Genomic DNA, 16,276 nt, shown 5'->3' on the forward strand with positions numbered 1-16,276 from the left:
CTTACTTATGATGAACTATTTTCCTTGTTATTATTTTATGACTCTCATTTGATTTATTCAATCTAACGATTACCAAAAAAAAAAAACAAAACAAAACAAAAGAAATCATGCATAAGAGGAAAAAGAAGTGCGGAAATAATTTCTCTTGAATGATGTAATTTTCATTTTTATAATAATGGATATAAACATTTCAAGTTCCAACACGAGTTATTCACTGTAAAACGATATACATCAAACGCCTCTATGCGTCACAACAGCATCAACATTATCCGAATATGAGAGTGCGACTGCAGCATGAAAGGCTGCTCCAATTGGAAGAACCTCCTCATCAATCACCAAGAAGGGTGAATCAAATTCTCGTTCTTCGTCCCAATCATGAAGAATGCAACAGCCCATTTTTCGGCATAGAAGCTAAAGTTCTCTGCTCCCATAGCCATTGGAAGTACCTTCAAATGAGTATTATTGAGAAAATTTGTTGAGTGCTTCCGACACAATCTGTTGAGTGTTGTTAAGATATGTCTAGCATACATTATATCAAACACTTAGTGGGCACATAGAAACTCATACCAAACATTCAAATGGTATTCGGAAGACCTTCACATGTATATTTCCATAATCCAGGTGGTTTGGTGGTTTGGGACAACTTTGATTTCAATGTACTTCCGCCATTGCTCGTCACTTCTACTTTTGAGTACTACAAGCATGAATGACGTAAATTGACCCACACATGCATACACAACCACTCCAAGCATTTCCTTAGGTAAGATTTGCTTTCAAAATACAATTACAGAGGGTATAGATGAAGTAAGATTTTCTCCCCTCCAAATTTCTCTCTTTTAATCTTTTTTTATTTGTTACAGTTACGATTAAGCCACGTCAATATCTTGTATTGATTTTTTTAATAAAGAGAAAGATAAAAAGAAAAGCGAGAGAGGAGAGAAAGGGAGACAATCCTACTCGGGTATAGAAATGCCTACTCGTATTAGCCAATCTGCGACAACATTTTCCAATACCCATCAAAATTGCTTTGGTTGATATTATATAGCTTCAAACAGTTGGTAAATAAAAATACAATTGCAGAGATTGGAATCTTAAACTTGATGGCAGATTCTGATTTGCAAGCCCTAAGGGTTTTGCCCAAATGACGAAGGTGGTGGAGAAATGAATTAGAATTAAATTAGGTCAAATATCCGATTCTCTTTTTTTAACAAAATAAGTAAATTATTTATTAGCTAGACTTGAGGGTGAGGTGCAATTCCATTAGCAATCAATGTACACTGAGTCTTAGTTCAATGTAATTCTTCTGGCATACTCGAGTTCTTATTGTTTCTGCAAATCCAATAATTTACATTGCAGAACTTTGTAGGGAAAGCATTTCAACTTTTTAATAAGTTCCCAACATCATGGGTATCCAAGTAAGATATTGCAACAGCAGCATTGAGAGCAGCTCCTACAGAAGAAGCCTGTTCGTCGATGACAAATAGAGGCGAGTGCAATGGCTGGTCCGATTTTAGACTTTCATTCTTTATCCCGAGAAAGAAAATTGCAGCCGCAAACTTATGCGAGTAGAAGCTGAAATCCTCCATAAGCTGAAACCCCGAGTAGGGCCTCACCAACCTTCTTTGCGTGCTCATACAATGCTTCATTGTTAATCATCACTGGATAAGGCAGCGGTGTTTCCTCCATAAAGTCCACCGTGCCCTCACATTGATGCACGGCTGATTGCAGTTCTATGACCTGCAAGTGGAACATACTGTAAGAGAAGCTATACAAGCAATTCACTCAATTTGGTAAAATGACCAAATTTACCGAGTCCTACAATATGTGATACACCGATTTAATGAACAGCTAGATTGGAATGTTTTTAGTCAAGTATACCAAATCCAACCATCCGCTGAAGCATAGAATCTCATACACCGGTGCATTGTAGAATTTTAGCAATTTTACCTCTTTGATCCTTTCTTGGATATGGCTGAGTCCTTCCATTGTCAAGCTCCTGAAAGTTCCCCCAAAGTTCACAGACTCAGGGATCACATTTCCTGCTTCACCTCCCTTTAAGTACCCAACGGTCACCACCTACATAACGGAACTGATTCAACATGCAAATTGATACACTATTCATATCTAACAATCTGCGATTATTGCAATTTGAAAGAAAATTTATATCTATCAAACTTATTCCAATTTTTTTTTTCCTGAAAAAAAAAGGGGGAGGAGAAAAATTACCCCGGCCTCAAGAGGATTTGTCTCTCTTGAAACAATCTGCTGAAGAGCCACAACAGCTGATGCTGCTGCAAGAATCGAGTCCTTATTCTTATGTGGAGCAGCTGCATGCCCACCTTTTCCTTTGATTGTTGCTGAAAAAAGGCCAGAACCGGCTAGCATTGGACCTGGCCGTGAAGCAATGACACCCGTTGGTAGTGATGGCATAACATGTATAAAGAAAGTGGCATCAATGTCGTTAAGAATGCCATGTTGTAACATATGGTAAGCTCCGGCATAAACCTCTTCTCCAGGCTGAAAAACCAGCTTCACAGTTCCGTTTAAAGTTCAAAAGACATCAATTACAATTTGGGTTTGCCGAATTAACATCTGGTATGTTACATAGTTCAACTGCATATCAAGTTATCAATGATATATGACAAATGTACGACAAGTGAATATATATACCTTTAGAATGTCTCTTTTACTTTGGAGTAACTTGGCTGCGCCAAGCAACATTGCAACATGAGAATCGTGACCACATGCGTGCATTTTGCCATCTATCTTGCTCTTGAACTCCCACTCTACTTGTTCCTTCAAAATTCAATGGGTACATTTTGATCATCAGTGACCAAAAATAGAACACTTACCCAGTTTACCATTTTCTGGTGAATAACAAAGTTCCATAATAGCCGATGATCATTTGGTCTGGTAGAACTTACAATCAAAATGTCACCTCCCCAAACAGTTTAAGGCATGTTTACATGCCAGAAACGGATATTAAGTTAAGAGTGTCACTCTGGCATTTGTCTTGTGTTTACGAACACACAAGGAATTAAAGAAGGGCCACATGTGATGATTAAGTACATACTACAGAGTAGGGGTGGGTTCAAAAAATCGAAAACCGAAAAAAACCGAAAACCAAACCGAACCGAACGAAAAAACTGAACCGAATTGAAAAAACCGAACCGAACCGAATTCTTTTGGTTCGGTTTAGTTTTAGTGATCTAGAAACCGAATCAAACCGAACCGAACCGAATTAATTAAATTAATTTTTTTTATTTAATTATTTGTTTTGGGTATTATTTTCTAAACCCAATTTGTAAGTTAAAATGTGCTAAATTCAGTGTGTTGCCAAACTTTAAGCTCAAAATATTAAAAAAATGCCTATAAAAACTCTAAACCCTAACCTATTATTTCTCCCCCATATAAGGTTCTGGAACCAAACCTCCTCCTGAAGTACCTACATCCATCTCCATAGCACTGTCTACTTCTGCCCCAGCTTTCTTTTCCAAATCTACTTTCATATAACATGTAACATAATCCATAAACATTTATTTCGGGTAGATTATTTGGGTAATTTGTGATGGAAAAGAATTCAACACACACTAAATAAATCCACCCACGTATTACTTTTACTAATCAAGTTGTCAACATGCAGTTACAAGCAAACAACCCTAATCTTTGAACAACATCATACAATTTAACTTTTCTAAGTCATTTGTACGATTTTTGTGTTGTGAGATTGTTAGTTTGGACTTTGGAAGACTTGATTGATGATTTTAGTTCAACTTTAAATGTTTATTTTCATTGTCTTTAATTCTAGTTAGAATGCTTATGTTATGATTGTGTTGGATATGTTAAAATTTAAAATTTCAATGTTTTTCATTTTTTGAAAAACAAAAAAAAACAAAAAACCGAAACCGAACCGAAACCGAACCAGAAAAAACCGAACAAAAAAAAACCGAACCGAAAAAAACCGAAAAAAAAATGAACCGAACCGAAATTTCGGTTTGGTTTCGGTTTTGGCAAAAAACCGAACCGATTTAAACCGAACCCACCCCTACTACAGAGTACCTAACGAATGGGGAAAATTATGGGGTCCAAGTCCAACCTTGTGGACTGTCTCATCCCTACGAAATCATGCGGTGTAAGATAAACACTGTGACGGGATATTGTATTATTAGACCAAGATACTACTCTGACGGATACTTGATCCATCTATCTGGTACCGATCAACAATTTGTCATTCTCAAGACTTCTGTCAAGTAATTAAACATGCCCCAAATTCGTCGAGTTGAATTCCTCATATTATATAGAACTCACTCGTACTTTCACTTTGATTTCGAGTACGGATTAGTAAACATGCAGTTAATTAGTTTGTTTTGTACTTTTAACCGAGGAGATGACAAGTTCAACTCATTCGATTAAAAACAAAGGAAAAAGAAAGAGAGGACCTGAAGAGGGAGGGCGTCCATGTCAGCCATGAGAGCAAACACTGGTTTGGAGCCACCACACCAGTCTTGGCAACAGGCCACGTGTACTCAATTCCTAGCGTGTCGAGCTCCGTCCTGATGAGTTGACTCGTCCTGTGCTCCTAGAACCCAATCTCTGGGTACTGGTGGATTCTCCTCCTCACTCCCCTCCTCCACTCAAAGAACTCGGCCTCCTTCGCCGATGCCAATAGCTCCCGAGTCAGCAACTCGAGCTCTGTCTCACTGGTTTCCGAAGCCCAAGATTGGCCCAAAATAGTTTGCAGTAATAAGCACAAAAGCATCAATGCCACCATAGTCGGATGAAAGTATTTTTTTGGGGAAATTTGAAAGTGAATCACTTCAGAGAGCAGCAGAAAGGGATAAGTTTTTTGTCGTGAATTTCTGTATTTGGCCTGCAAATTTATTTATTGTTATTTGTTCATCACATCACCTCACATCACACTTTTAAGAAGATAATATACATACACACAATATATTAACGCTAATTTATTAATAAGATAATTTAAAACTGTGCTCAAATCGTTGTAATCAACGAAACTTTAATCAACATGCCTATATTATGTTTGCTCCTCCAACTCCAATTCATTTATTTATCCTTATGTCATTTTTTCAGTTTAACTATTTCTCTTAAGATTTGAACCAGAGACTTTCTCTAATAGATAGAATAGTTTTTTTTATTACAACAAGTAATATTTTTATTATAAATTATACTAAAAAGTAAGGAGAGGGAGAGAGTTTGATCTCGGAACGAAAAAAATGAAATAAGATATTAACCACAAACGCAATCCATTACTTGCCTTTATTAACCCTTAACCACCAGATGAACATATGTTAGTTCACCTTGCCAAACACAACATTATGAGTACATCTTTCATACAATTATGAATGATGGATGCAGCACGATTTATGCACTTTCGCTTACTAGTGAGGCACTATTTTCTTTGTTTTTATTTTTTGATTCTCATTTGATTTATTCAATCCAGTGACTATAAAAAACCAACAAAAAAATTGAAGAAATCATGCATGAGAGGAAAAAGAACTGCGGAAATAATTTCTCATGAATGATTTAATGGATATAAACATTTCAAGTTCCAACATGAGTTATTCACTGTAAAAAGATATACATCATGTTGATGCACAAAATTAGTGAGGACTTTGGTACAACAGAAAATGTTAAGTTTGTGACCTTCGCTAGATTGATCCGGTCACTAGTGTGGATAAGTATGTAAATAGATAGAGACAGGGAAGCAAACACAAGATGTATGTGGTTCACCCAGATTGGCTACGTCCACGGAGTAAAGGAGTTCTCATTAATTGTGAAGAGTTTACACAAGTACATAGGTTCAAGCTCAACTTTAGTGAGTACTAGTGAATGATTTAGTACAAATGATATTAGGAAATATTGTGAGAGAATGATCTCTATTTATAGAAGAGAGTTTCTAGTTTCATTATGACATTGACACGTGTCGTGTTGTGATTGGCTTCTGATGTTGACACATGTCGCGCTATGATTGGCTTCTGCTGCCGACACGTGTCGCGTTGTGATTGGCCTCCTGGTTGGAGGGAAACTCTTCTGGGTCCTTGACGGTATAATGTTGACCGGTGCTCAGTAATTTCGGGATTGGTCAAGTATGGTACAAACAGTGCTCCCCTAAGGCCATCTCTAACCGAAGGGTCCAGAGGGCCGAAAATAGCCCTAAAATCGTCTCCAACCGAGGGCTAGGCCAGAGGGCTCTAAAATCTGGGAGGGCCCCACGGGATCAGAAAGGGCTGGAGGGCTGGCTGCTTTCGGCCAGCCAACCAGCCCCGGGCTGGCTATTTTTTTTTATAATGTTTTCCTATTGCTGTCGGTTATAACCGACAGCATTAAAGAAGAATTTTTTAATACTGTCGGTTATAACAGACAGTAATAGTTATTCAAAAGCAAATTTTTTCTTTTTAATTACTATTAGTGTCGGTTATAACCGACACTAATAGTTTGAATTTTATTGAATATAACGGCTAGTAGCCGTTGTATTAACTTTTTTTTTAATGAATTTAAACTTCTTTTTTTCCCTTTTTTTTTCCTTTTCATATGAATCAAATTTTGTTTCATATTTTTTTCAATTCTATTTTACAAAATTTGTTTCAAGTTTTTTTAAAATTCTATTTTTTTCCTATAACTTCTATTTTACAAAATTTGTTTCATATTTTTTTTTAAATTCCATTTTTTTCCTATAACTTTTATTTCACAAAATTTGTTTCAATTTTTTTTTAAATTCTATTTTTTTCCTATAACTTCTATTTTACAAAATTTGATTCATATTTTTTTTCATATAACTTCTATTTTACAAAATTTGTTTCATATTTTTCTAAATTCCAATTTTTTTCCTTTAACTTCTATTTCACAAAATTTGTTTCATATTTTTTTTCAATTCTATTTTTTCCCTATAACTTCCTAGGCCGTTTATACAACATTAAATTAAATTAAGTAACATTAAACAACATTAAACAATATGAAACAACATTAAATAACATTAACCAACATACAAATTATACAACATAAAAAAACATTTAACAACATGAAACTTAAACAACATTTTTAAAAACATTTAACAACATAAAACTTAAAAGCCTACTCCATGCTTCTTTTGGCCCAAAGATGTGCAACAAGATCCTGTTGTAGGTACTTATTTGTGGCACGAGAACGTATCATTCTATAGCGCCTCATATACTCATTTATAGAGATACTACCAGTTCTTGGATTGAAAGGCAAATTAGGCCCATCATATATTTTTGCTAAAGCCCTTCTTGACCTATTTGGATCTTCTTGGTCATCATCGGACTCTCTATCACTACTACAAAAGGGCCTTATAGTGTCAGTGGCTGGCGTCGGTTTAATTTAATATAGTGGCGGATAAGACAGTTGCGACACTAAATGAAGATGACGTCGGATTTACTGTCGCTTTTTAGCGTCATAAAATGTCTACGTCGCTTTTAAACCGACGTAAACATTTAACGTCGCTTAGAACCGACATATATTTTAATAATTTTAAATAATAGCGTCGCTTTTTAGCGACATAAAGTATTAGTGTCGCTTTTAAGCGACATAAATTATTGTTTTTAAATAATTTAAAGCCTGCGTCGGTTCTGAGCGACATAGATTTTAGTTTTTTAAAATATTTTAAAACTTAGTGTCGGTTGTAGCTACGGATTGAGGGTCTTTATATACCCTCCCGTGTTCTCTTTCATCCTCTCTTCCATTTTTCTTGTTTGCTCTTCCTCTCTTACAAACCCTCCCCTTGTTCTTTCACTTAGACCTTTCTTATTTGTTCTTCAAATTTCGTTTGTTACTTCTTCAACAGTAAGTGTTTTTTGCTTTTTAATATTTTTATTTTCTCCTATTATGTTTAATTTTTATTTACAATTCATTTTTGTAGGGAATTTATTTGAGATGCTTGACTACGTAAAGAATTCAACGACGAAGGAATTCTTCCATAATTCAGGTTTCTATCACTAAATTCTTTAATTGTATAAAACACAAGTTTATTTATTTAAAAATTCTAATTTAAGTGCTTAGATAAATTTCTATTATTTTTGTTAAATTAATTTATATTTAGTCGAATTAATTAATTTTGTCACTTGAATTGTTATGAGAAAATGGAAATGAATAATATTTATTAGCATTTATGTTAAATTAACAATATTAAATATAACATAAACTTATAATATTTAGTAATATAAGAATATATTATGTTAAATTAATTTGTTTTGTACTGTAATTGTTATTTTAATTTGTTTTTGCTGTTATTTTGATAACTTTTGTTGGTATTTATTAGAATGGATTAGATAAGCATAATTTTGATAAATTTTTGTTGTTATTTTAATTTGTTTTCACTATAATAGGTGTTGAAAATTAAAAGATTGCAATTGTGATAGAGTTCGAGGGTTGAAAGATAGAAATTGAAAATTCTAATAATTATGCCTACATGATAGGGATTGAAAGATTGTAGGCATCTTAGTGTGAAGGTACTATTTTGCCCTCGTAAAGTGGTAAAGCATGGACAAGAGTTGGTTGACGATACCTCGAAATTTTGAAGCGTATACAGCTGGAATTAATTCGTTTTTGGATCAAGCAGTTGCAAATGGTGTTGGACCTGATAAGTTTAGATGTCCTTGCAAAAGATGTTGTAATCGATACACTTTTGTTAGGAACACTATTGTTGAACATCTCATATTGTATGATATGGATAAAGATTATAAAAACGCTTGGTGGCGACATCATGGCGAGCAAAACATTGGAGAGCAAAATATGGCAATTGGAGAAGAAGAAACAGGAGATGAGGTGATTGGCATGCATGATTTTCTTAATGATGTATTTGTCCAACCATTAACAGAAGAAGGTGTTGGGCCGTCTACTGAACCCCCCATTAGGGAAGGGCGTCCAGAAGAGGTGGAGACTTTTTTTAGGTTGCTTGAAGAGGCAGATCAAGATTTGTGGCCAGGTTGTAAGCAGTTTAAGAAATTGGAAGCAGTTGTAAGACTGTATCAGATTAAGTGTTTAGCGGGAATGCCAGATGAGATCTTCACCACTTTACTGGAGTTAATTAAAAGAATGTTGCCTGAAGGGGATTGTTTGCCTGAAACCTGTTACAAGGCAAAAAAACGTATAAATGACTTGGGTCTGTCGTATGTGAAAATTGATGCATGTCCCAATGATTGCATGATCTATTGGAAAGATATTTCGGATTTGACCGTGTGCTCGGTTTGTGGTAAATCAAGATATAAAATTACCAACGCAGATGATAGCTCAAGAAAAAAAATCGCAGCTAAGGTTATGTGGTATTTTCCTTTAAAACCAAGATTGCAACGATTTTTTATGTCGAAGCATATGGCTGAACATATGAGGTGGCACGCAACTGAATGTCCTAAGGATGAGTTTATGAGACATCCTTCAGATTCTCCAGCATGGAAGCATTTGGATAATATATATCCGGATTTTGCATCAGAAATTCGAAATGTCCGATTGGGGTTAGCCAGTGATGGATTTAATCCTTTTGGGAAAATGAGGAATGACCATAGCACATGGCCTGTGGTACTTTCTGTTTACAATTTGCCGCCTTGGATGTGTATGAAGCAGCCAAATTTATTGTTGTCTCTGTTAATACCAGGACCACGCAGTCCTGGTAAAGATATTGATGTATACATGCGTCCATTGATTGACGAGTTGAATGAGTTGTGGGAGGTGGGCACTCCTACTTATGATGCGTATTCCAACCAAAGTTTTACAATGAAGGCTGCTGTCTTATGGACTATAAGTGATTTTCCGGCTTATGGAATGTTGTCAGGATGGAGTACACATGGCTATAAAGCATGTCCACATTGCATGCATGATAAAGAATCTATTTACTTGCCGGCAAGTCGTAAGATTTGTTATATGGGGCATCGACGCTTTCTTGAAGATAATCATAGGTTTCGAAGGCAAACCATAACTTTTAATGGTCGCCGAGAGCATCGTAGTGCACCAAGGCAGTGGACTGGTTTACAATGTCTCGAAGAACTTTCTACATTGAGATTTACTTTTGGAAAACCAAACAAAGATGCTTCAGTTGGGCAACGCAGAAGAAGAACTTCGAGCAGTACAAGTAGTAACAGTCAGTGGAAGAAGAAATCTATTTTTTATGAACTACCTTATTGGAGGCATCTGTTGATTAGACATAATCTTGATGTTATGCATATCGAGAAGAATATATGTGACAGTGTGGTGGGAACATTGCTAGATATAGAAAAGTCTAAAGATGGATTGGCAGCACGTGCAGATCTTGAATTCTTGAACATAAGACGTAGTCAACACCCACGTAGAGAAGGAAACATAACATTTCGACCTCCAGCATTGTTCACGTTGAACAGAGAAGAAAAAACTGCGTTTTGCAAAGTGTTGTCTACTATTCGGGTCCCCGATGGATATTCATCAAATTTGTCACGATGTGTACACGTGAATGAACGAAAAATACATGGGTTGAAAAGTCACGATTGCCATGTTTTAATGCAACAGTTACTCCCGCTTGCAATACGCCCAGTTTTGCCAAAAGCTGTTACTATGGTATTATTAGAGTTGAGTGCAATTTTCAGACAGTTGTGTAGTAAGAAGGAGACTGAAGAAGGATTCAAGCAACTGAATTCAAGAATTGCCTTGACATTATGTCAACTTGAAAAAATATTCCCTCCTGCATTTTTTGATATAATGATGCACCTCCCAGTTCATTTGGCAGATGAAGCAGCTCTTGCAGGGCCTGTTCCATATAGATGGATGTATCCAATTGAACGGTAATAAATAAATTTTTATAAATTTTTACAATTATAGTAACTTTAATTAATAATTATAATGATTTGTATTTCGTTTTATAATTATAGGTATTTGCAAACACTGAAGCGCTATGTTCGTAATAAGGGTCGTCCTGAAGGTTCTATTGCTGAAGCATATTTGGTGGATGAGTGCTTGTCCTTCTGTTCCATGTATCTTAGAGATGTTGAGTCTCGTCGTACCCGTAGAGGCCGAAATGAAGATGGTATTGGACGTGGAGTATCTGGTGGGTTATCAATTTTTGACTCGAAAGGATGTTATATGGGTTCAGGAGAAAATGTGGAGCTCGATCTAAATGTTCTTGATCAGTGCCATAAATACATTCTAAATAATTGTGATGAAGTTAGCCCGTTTCGAAGGTAAGAACGTTTAATCATACATCTTAATGTTTTATTGGTTTTCTTAACTTTGAAAAATTAATTATCTAAATTTGGACATAATTGTCTAGGCAACATGAGGAATTCTTGAAAACTAAACATCGTCGAGAAAGGTTAACTATGCGACAAATTAAGGAGCTAAGCAAGAAAGTATTTCCAGAATGGTTCAAGCAACATGTGAGTTGATATAACAATCACATTATTTATTTATTGTTTTGCATTTTAATTATAACGTGTTTATAGTTATTATCAAGGAAGAAAAAATCGATAATATCGGCGATATTTCGCCGATATTATCGTTTTTTTAAAGGTCCGATATTTTTTTAACTATCCAAATAATTTTCGTCAAAATATCACGATATTATCGATAATATCGATAATATCGCAATATTTTTAAAATTATCGATAATATCGCAATAAAATATTCAAAAATACTTAATATGTTGAGAAATCTCAACACATACTACACTTGATCAAAGCCCAAAGGCCAACCAAGACATGAAGACAAGCTTTCTCAGGATGTGAATGTGCCTTTTATAGGCGTTTTTGGCTTGCTCACTGCCCTCGCTGGGCGATGTGGGACTCAGTCACTCAACCAAGGAAGAAAATCAGAATTTCGGCCGAAAATTTACACCCACTTTAAACGGCCATAACTTTGTCAAAACTCAACGAAATCAAGCAAGACAAAAACGAACGTTGTAGCCCTCGAAGAGACGAAGAGAATGGTACCTCACACGACGTCTGAATCGTCGTGGTTTGGCCGGAAAATTCCTCGAAAGTCACTGAGATCGCCGGAAACTGGGTAAGATTCAAATGAGTATAACTTTTTTAATACTCAACGAAATTGAGTGAAACAAAAAGGAAAGTTGTACTACTCGACGAGACTAAGAGATTGATACCTTGCACGCTGGCCAAATCGCCGTGGTTTGGCCGGAAATTGCCTCGAAAGCCACTGAGGTCGCCGGAAATTGGGTAAGATTCAAATGAGTATAACTTTTTCAATACGCAACGAAATTGAGTGAAACGAAAAGGAAAGTTGTATCTCTCGAAGAGACAAAGAGAATGATACCTTACACGACGTCTGACTCATTGTGGTGTGGCCGGAAATTGCCTCGAAAGCCACTGAGGTCGCCTGAAACTGGGTAAGATTCAAATGAGTATAACTTTTTCAATACTCAACGAAATTGAGTGAAACAAAAAGGAAAGTTGTACTACTCGACGAGACGAAGAGATTGATACCTTGCACGCCGGCCAAAATTCAATTGACACACTCCTGGCTTCCAAAATTCAATTCTTTTACTTTATATAAACTTGAAAAAACATAATCGGCATCCAAATTAAAGTTTAGTCTTATTCTTATGTGTAAGAAATTTAAAGTGTCAAATTCGGCACATTATTCTTCATCATTTTATTCACTTCCCTTTTTTTTTTAATATCCTAAATAAAACCTCCAAATATTGTACTAATTAATTATATATAAATGATTATAGTGTGTTTAAACTTCTTTCATTAATTACTACATATTTTCTACACTCACAATGTTTGCCAGCTCGCTATATAATCAACTTAAATCAGTTAAATCCATCATGCAATGCATTTCCTTCCAATTTTTTGTGATAAACTAATAGATAATTGACTAAATAAACATCTTACAAAGTTTCATTAAAAATTTCCAAGTTTTTCTTACAATTTCCGTGGTTTCTATGTAATTTTTATCGATATCGATATTTTACCGATATTTCCATCAATATTTCCGTGTTTTCGGACTACCGATATTTCCGATATTACCGATATTTTCTTCCTTGGTTATTATGGCAATTTTTATCTTCATACTTATTACAGATGAATTCAAGATGTCAAGCTAATGACACGTTGATATCTCAAGACTTGTATTGGCTAGCTAATTATCCAAGTAGGGTTGTGAGTAGATACAAAAGTCACATTGTTCATGGTTTTAGATTTCGTATAAAATCTGTGGATGACAAGCATAAGAATCAAAATTGTGGTGTCTTTGTACCTGCAAATGTTCCTGGAGCACTTGGGCAAGTGAATTGTTATGGCAGAGTTGTAGAGATGTTCGAAGTTAAATATTGTGGTCCTACTGAGGCAGGAGATAGGGGTCGAGCTGTGATGTTATTTAAGTGTGAATGGGTTAATAGTGAAAGCCCACGAGGAATGAAAACCGATCAATATGGATTTACTATGGTGAATTTCAATCAATTGGGATTTAAAGAGGATCCTTTCATATTAGCATCACAAGCATTACAAGCATTTTACGTAGAGGACACAATTGAAAAAGATTGGCACGTAGTTGTTCGAACCCAGCCGAGGGATTTGTTTGACGTATTGGAGGATAGTGATGCAGTTGACGATTATGCCATACCTAACTTGGATGATCGAATTCTTGATAATGAAAATTTCCATACAAGGGTTGGCGTGGAAGAGACTCCTTTTCTTGAATCATTACCGTTGCCTACCGAGCTCTTTAATCAAGTCAATGCCGACGACGAGCTAACGGATGATGACAGGGAATAAGTATATCAATTATTTTTTGTTTTAATTAGACCATGTTTCAATTAGTGTTTGATGATATTTTATTGTAAATTATATTTCTGTTTTTTATTAAATATTATTTATAAGTTGTTTTTTATGTTAAAATATTATATAAGATAACATAACAATTTATTTTTTAACGAAGGGTTAAACGTTTTTTTTTTTTTTTTTCTTGCTTACTGTCGTTTTTAGCCGACGGCATATGTAATCTGCGTCGGTTTAGTTTAAATATTGTGGGCGGGAATTTTCCCGGTTTTTTTGCACGGGGAAATGGTGTGGAAAACTTATGTCAGTCATGTCATAGTTTGCGTCAGTTTGAACTGACGCAATCCCTTACTAATCCGACGCAAAGATATCTTATTCCGACGCAATCTTTGCATTTCCGAGGCCACTGATACGACAGTCAATGTGTCAGTGTAACGTCGGTTTAAACCGACGCAATCTCACCCTATTCCGACGCAAAGCTCTCCCATTTCGACGCCACTTGCGTTTAGTCAAAAGCCTGTCAGGCTTTTAAGTAAACCTATGTCAGGCTAGGTGTAGCTGGTGCATGTCAGGAATTGCGTCGGTTTGAACCGACGCAATGTGTAAATATTTCGACGCAATGTATAAAAGTATCAGTTTGTCAATGATAGTGTCGGTTTGGACCGACGTAATATCTTCATAATTCGACGCTGAACTTGTATCCATATTTGAGCCCCTTCTTTCCCATTTTTCCGTGCTTCCATTTCTCTCTTTCATTTCTCTCTCTCGTTTACTTCCTCCCCTTCTCCCATTTCTCTTTCCCTCATTTCAGCCATATTCATTCCACTAAAATTTGCTATGGATAATTCTTGTCAAGAACAACGTTCTGAGGAACTTCATATGGAAGAGGAGTTCGAGGCTGGTTCGTTTTGGAATTATTATAATTTCAGTTTTGTTTTGTGTTTATACTAGTATTATGTTTAAACTGAAAAGCTACATTTGTTTGTGTGTTTTTAATTGCTTGCTTTATGTTATAATAAGGAACATCTCAACGGAGGCGGGGACCCTCAATTCCTAAATGGACGAAACAGCTTTGTTCGTTTGATTCGTCCGGAAAATGCATTAGTGATAATTCTAATGCATTTTCAAGACTTGTAGCAGCGGAGGTACGAGACAACAGAAATTTCCCGTTGGAGAAGGATTGGTGTAAGATTAAGCAAGAAGTCAAGGAAGTTTTGTGGAATAGAATAAAGGTATATATATAATTTTTTTTTCCTTGAAAATAGAAGAACAAAACCGATAAATTTAATAGTGATTGGTTGGCTTGATTATTTTTTTATGAATGCAGGGAAATATTTTTTTTGATGATGCTGATATTGTGAAAATGCCTATAATTCGTCATATGACGCTTAAGATTGCTGAGCATGCACATAAGGAATATAGAAATAAGTTAAAAAAAAGAGCATTATTCTAAAAGAGCAGAAGAGGAGCGCAGCCACCCTCCTCCTGAAGTGAATTCTGCAGATTGGGCTGCATTGGTGGCACACTGGAATCAGGAAAAAACTAGGGTAATTGTTATATGATTTATTTCGTTTTAACTTTAAATCTGCATAAAAAAGTCCCCTTTTTTGTCAGGAGGTTGCTGAGAAAAATAAGATTAATCGGAAAAAGAAAACAATGAACCATACTACTGGGACAAAATCTTTTGCAAGAAAATGGCAAGAATTTGTAAGGATTGTTCACTTTAAAGATATGTTATTAATTTTAAATAATACATAGTTATAAATTTTATTTTTAGTATGAGGTGCTTAAAATTGCTTGTATGAAACTTTATTTTTCATAAAGCGGAACAAGCATGGGAAAGAGGCAGATCCAGTAACCTTTTTCCGTGAATGTCATACACGAAAGGATAAAAGTTGGATTGATGAAACGTCGGAGCGTACAACGGTAATTGATGTTTTCGTTGATTTTTTCGTGTTTATCTTTTGTTATTAATTTTTAATATGTATAACTTATTTTTCTGTTTTACTATAGTTTGATTTTTTTTTTTAATTGTAATGCAAGGCAACCATGGAGGGCAATTTGCAAAATTTGATTGAGTCGGGCCAAGAGGATAATGAAGAACTTAGGACCCGTGTTTATGTTGATACAATGGGTCCTGAGACTCATAACAGAGTCAGAGGGTATGGTCATGGGGTGACTCCTGATATGGTGTCCTATGCATCTTCTTCATCTTCTACATCAAATTCCTCCAGGAGGTCATCTAATAGTGCAATGGCATTGTTGATGACTAAAAATAATATGTTGAGAATGAGGGAAGAAAATGCTAATAAACGGCTTTCGGACCTAGAGGGCAAGTATGAACATAGTAATTAGTTGCTTACTATGTTTCTCCAAAAATTTCAGCCTCAACCACCGTATAGCCCGGGAACCCAACAGTCAGGCCAGGGTCAGCCTCCTCAACAGTCAGGCCAGGGTCAGCCTCCTCAACAGTCGGGCCATAGTCAGCCTCCCCCTGCATATCCGTATGCTGGCCATAATCAGCAACCCCCTTCATATCC

General features: G+C 35.8%; 1 protein-coding gene and 1 pseudogene across 1 annotated transcript; one reads left to right on the forward strand and one right to left on the reverse strand.

Annotated features, from left to right (window-relative positions):
* Nucleotides 1-1,238: 1,238 nt before the first annotated feature.
* LOC126600912 (IAA-amino acid hydrolase ILR1-like) lies at nucleotides 1,239-4,884 on the reverse strand (annotated as a pseudogene).
* A 3,633-nt stretch (nucleotides 4,885-8,517) lies between these two features.
* Nucleotides 8,518-13,733, forward strand: LOC126600406 (uncharacterized). The gene is made up of 3 exons (XM_050266985.1): nucleotides 8,518-10,784; nucleotides 10,872-11,180; nucleotides 13,157-13,733. Exons 1-3 carry the CDS (start codon nucleotides 8,518-8,520, stop codon nucleotides 13,731-13,733), a joined length of 3,153 nt encoding a protein of 1,050 aa, XP_050122942.1.
* Nucleotides 13,734-16,276: the final 2,543 nt, after the last annotated feature.

Source organism: Malus sylvestris, chromosome 14, assembly GCF_916048215.2.
Source record: "Malus sylvestris chromosome 14, drMalSylv7.2, whole genome shotgun sequence".
Lineage (NCBI taxonomy): Eukaryota > Viridiplantae > Streptophyta > Magnoliopsida > Rosales > Rosaceae > Malus > Malus sylvestris.

Bases quoted from the DNA above. Each gene is read 5' to 3' on its own strand.
- LOC126600406 (XM_050266985.1), top strand. From the start codon at position 8,518: ATGGACAAGAGTTGGTTGACGATACCTCGAAATTTTGAAGCGTATACA. The intron at 10,785-10,871 runs GTAATAAATAAA...TTATAATTATAG, and splicing joins TGGATGTATCCAATTGAACG to GTATTTGCAAACACTGAAGC. The intron at 11,181-13,156 runs GTAAGAACGTTT...TCATGGTTTTAG, and splicing joins GAAGTTAGCCCGTTTCGAAG to ATTTCGTATAAAATCTGTGG.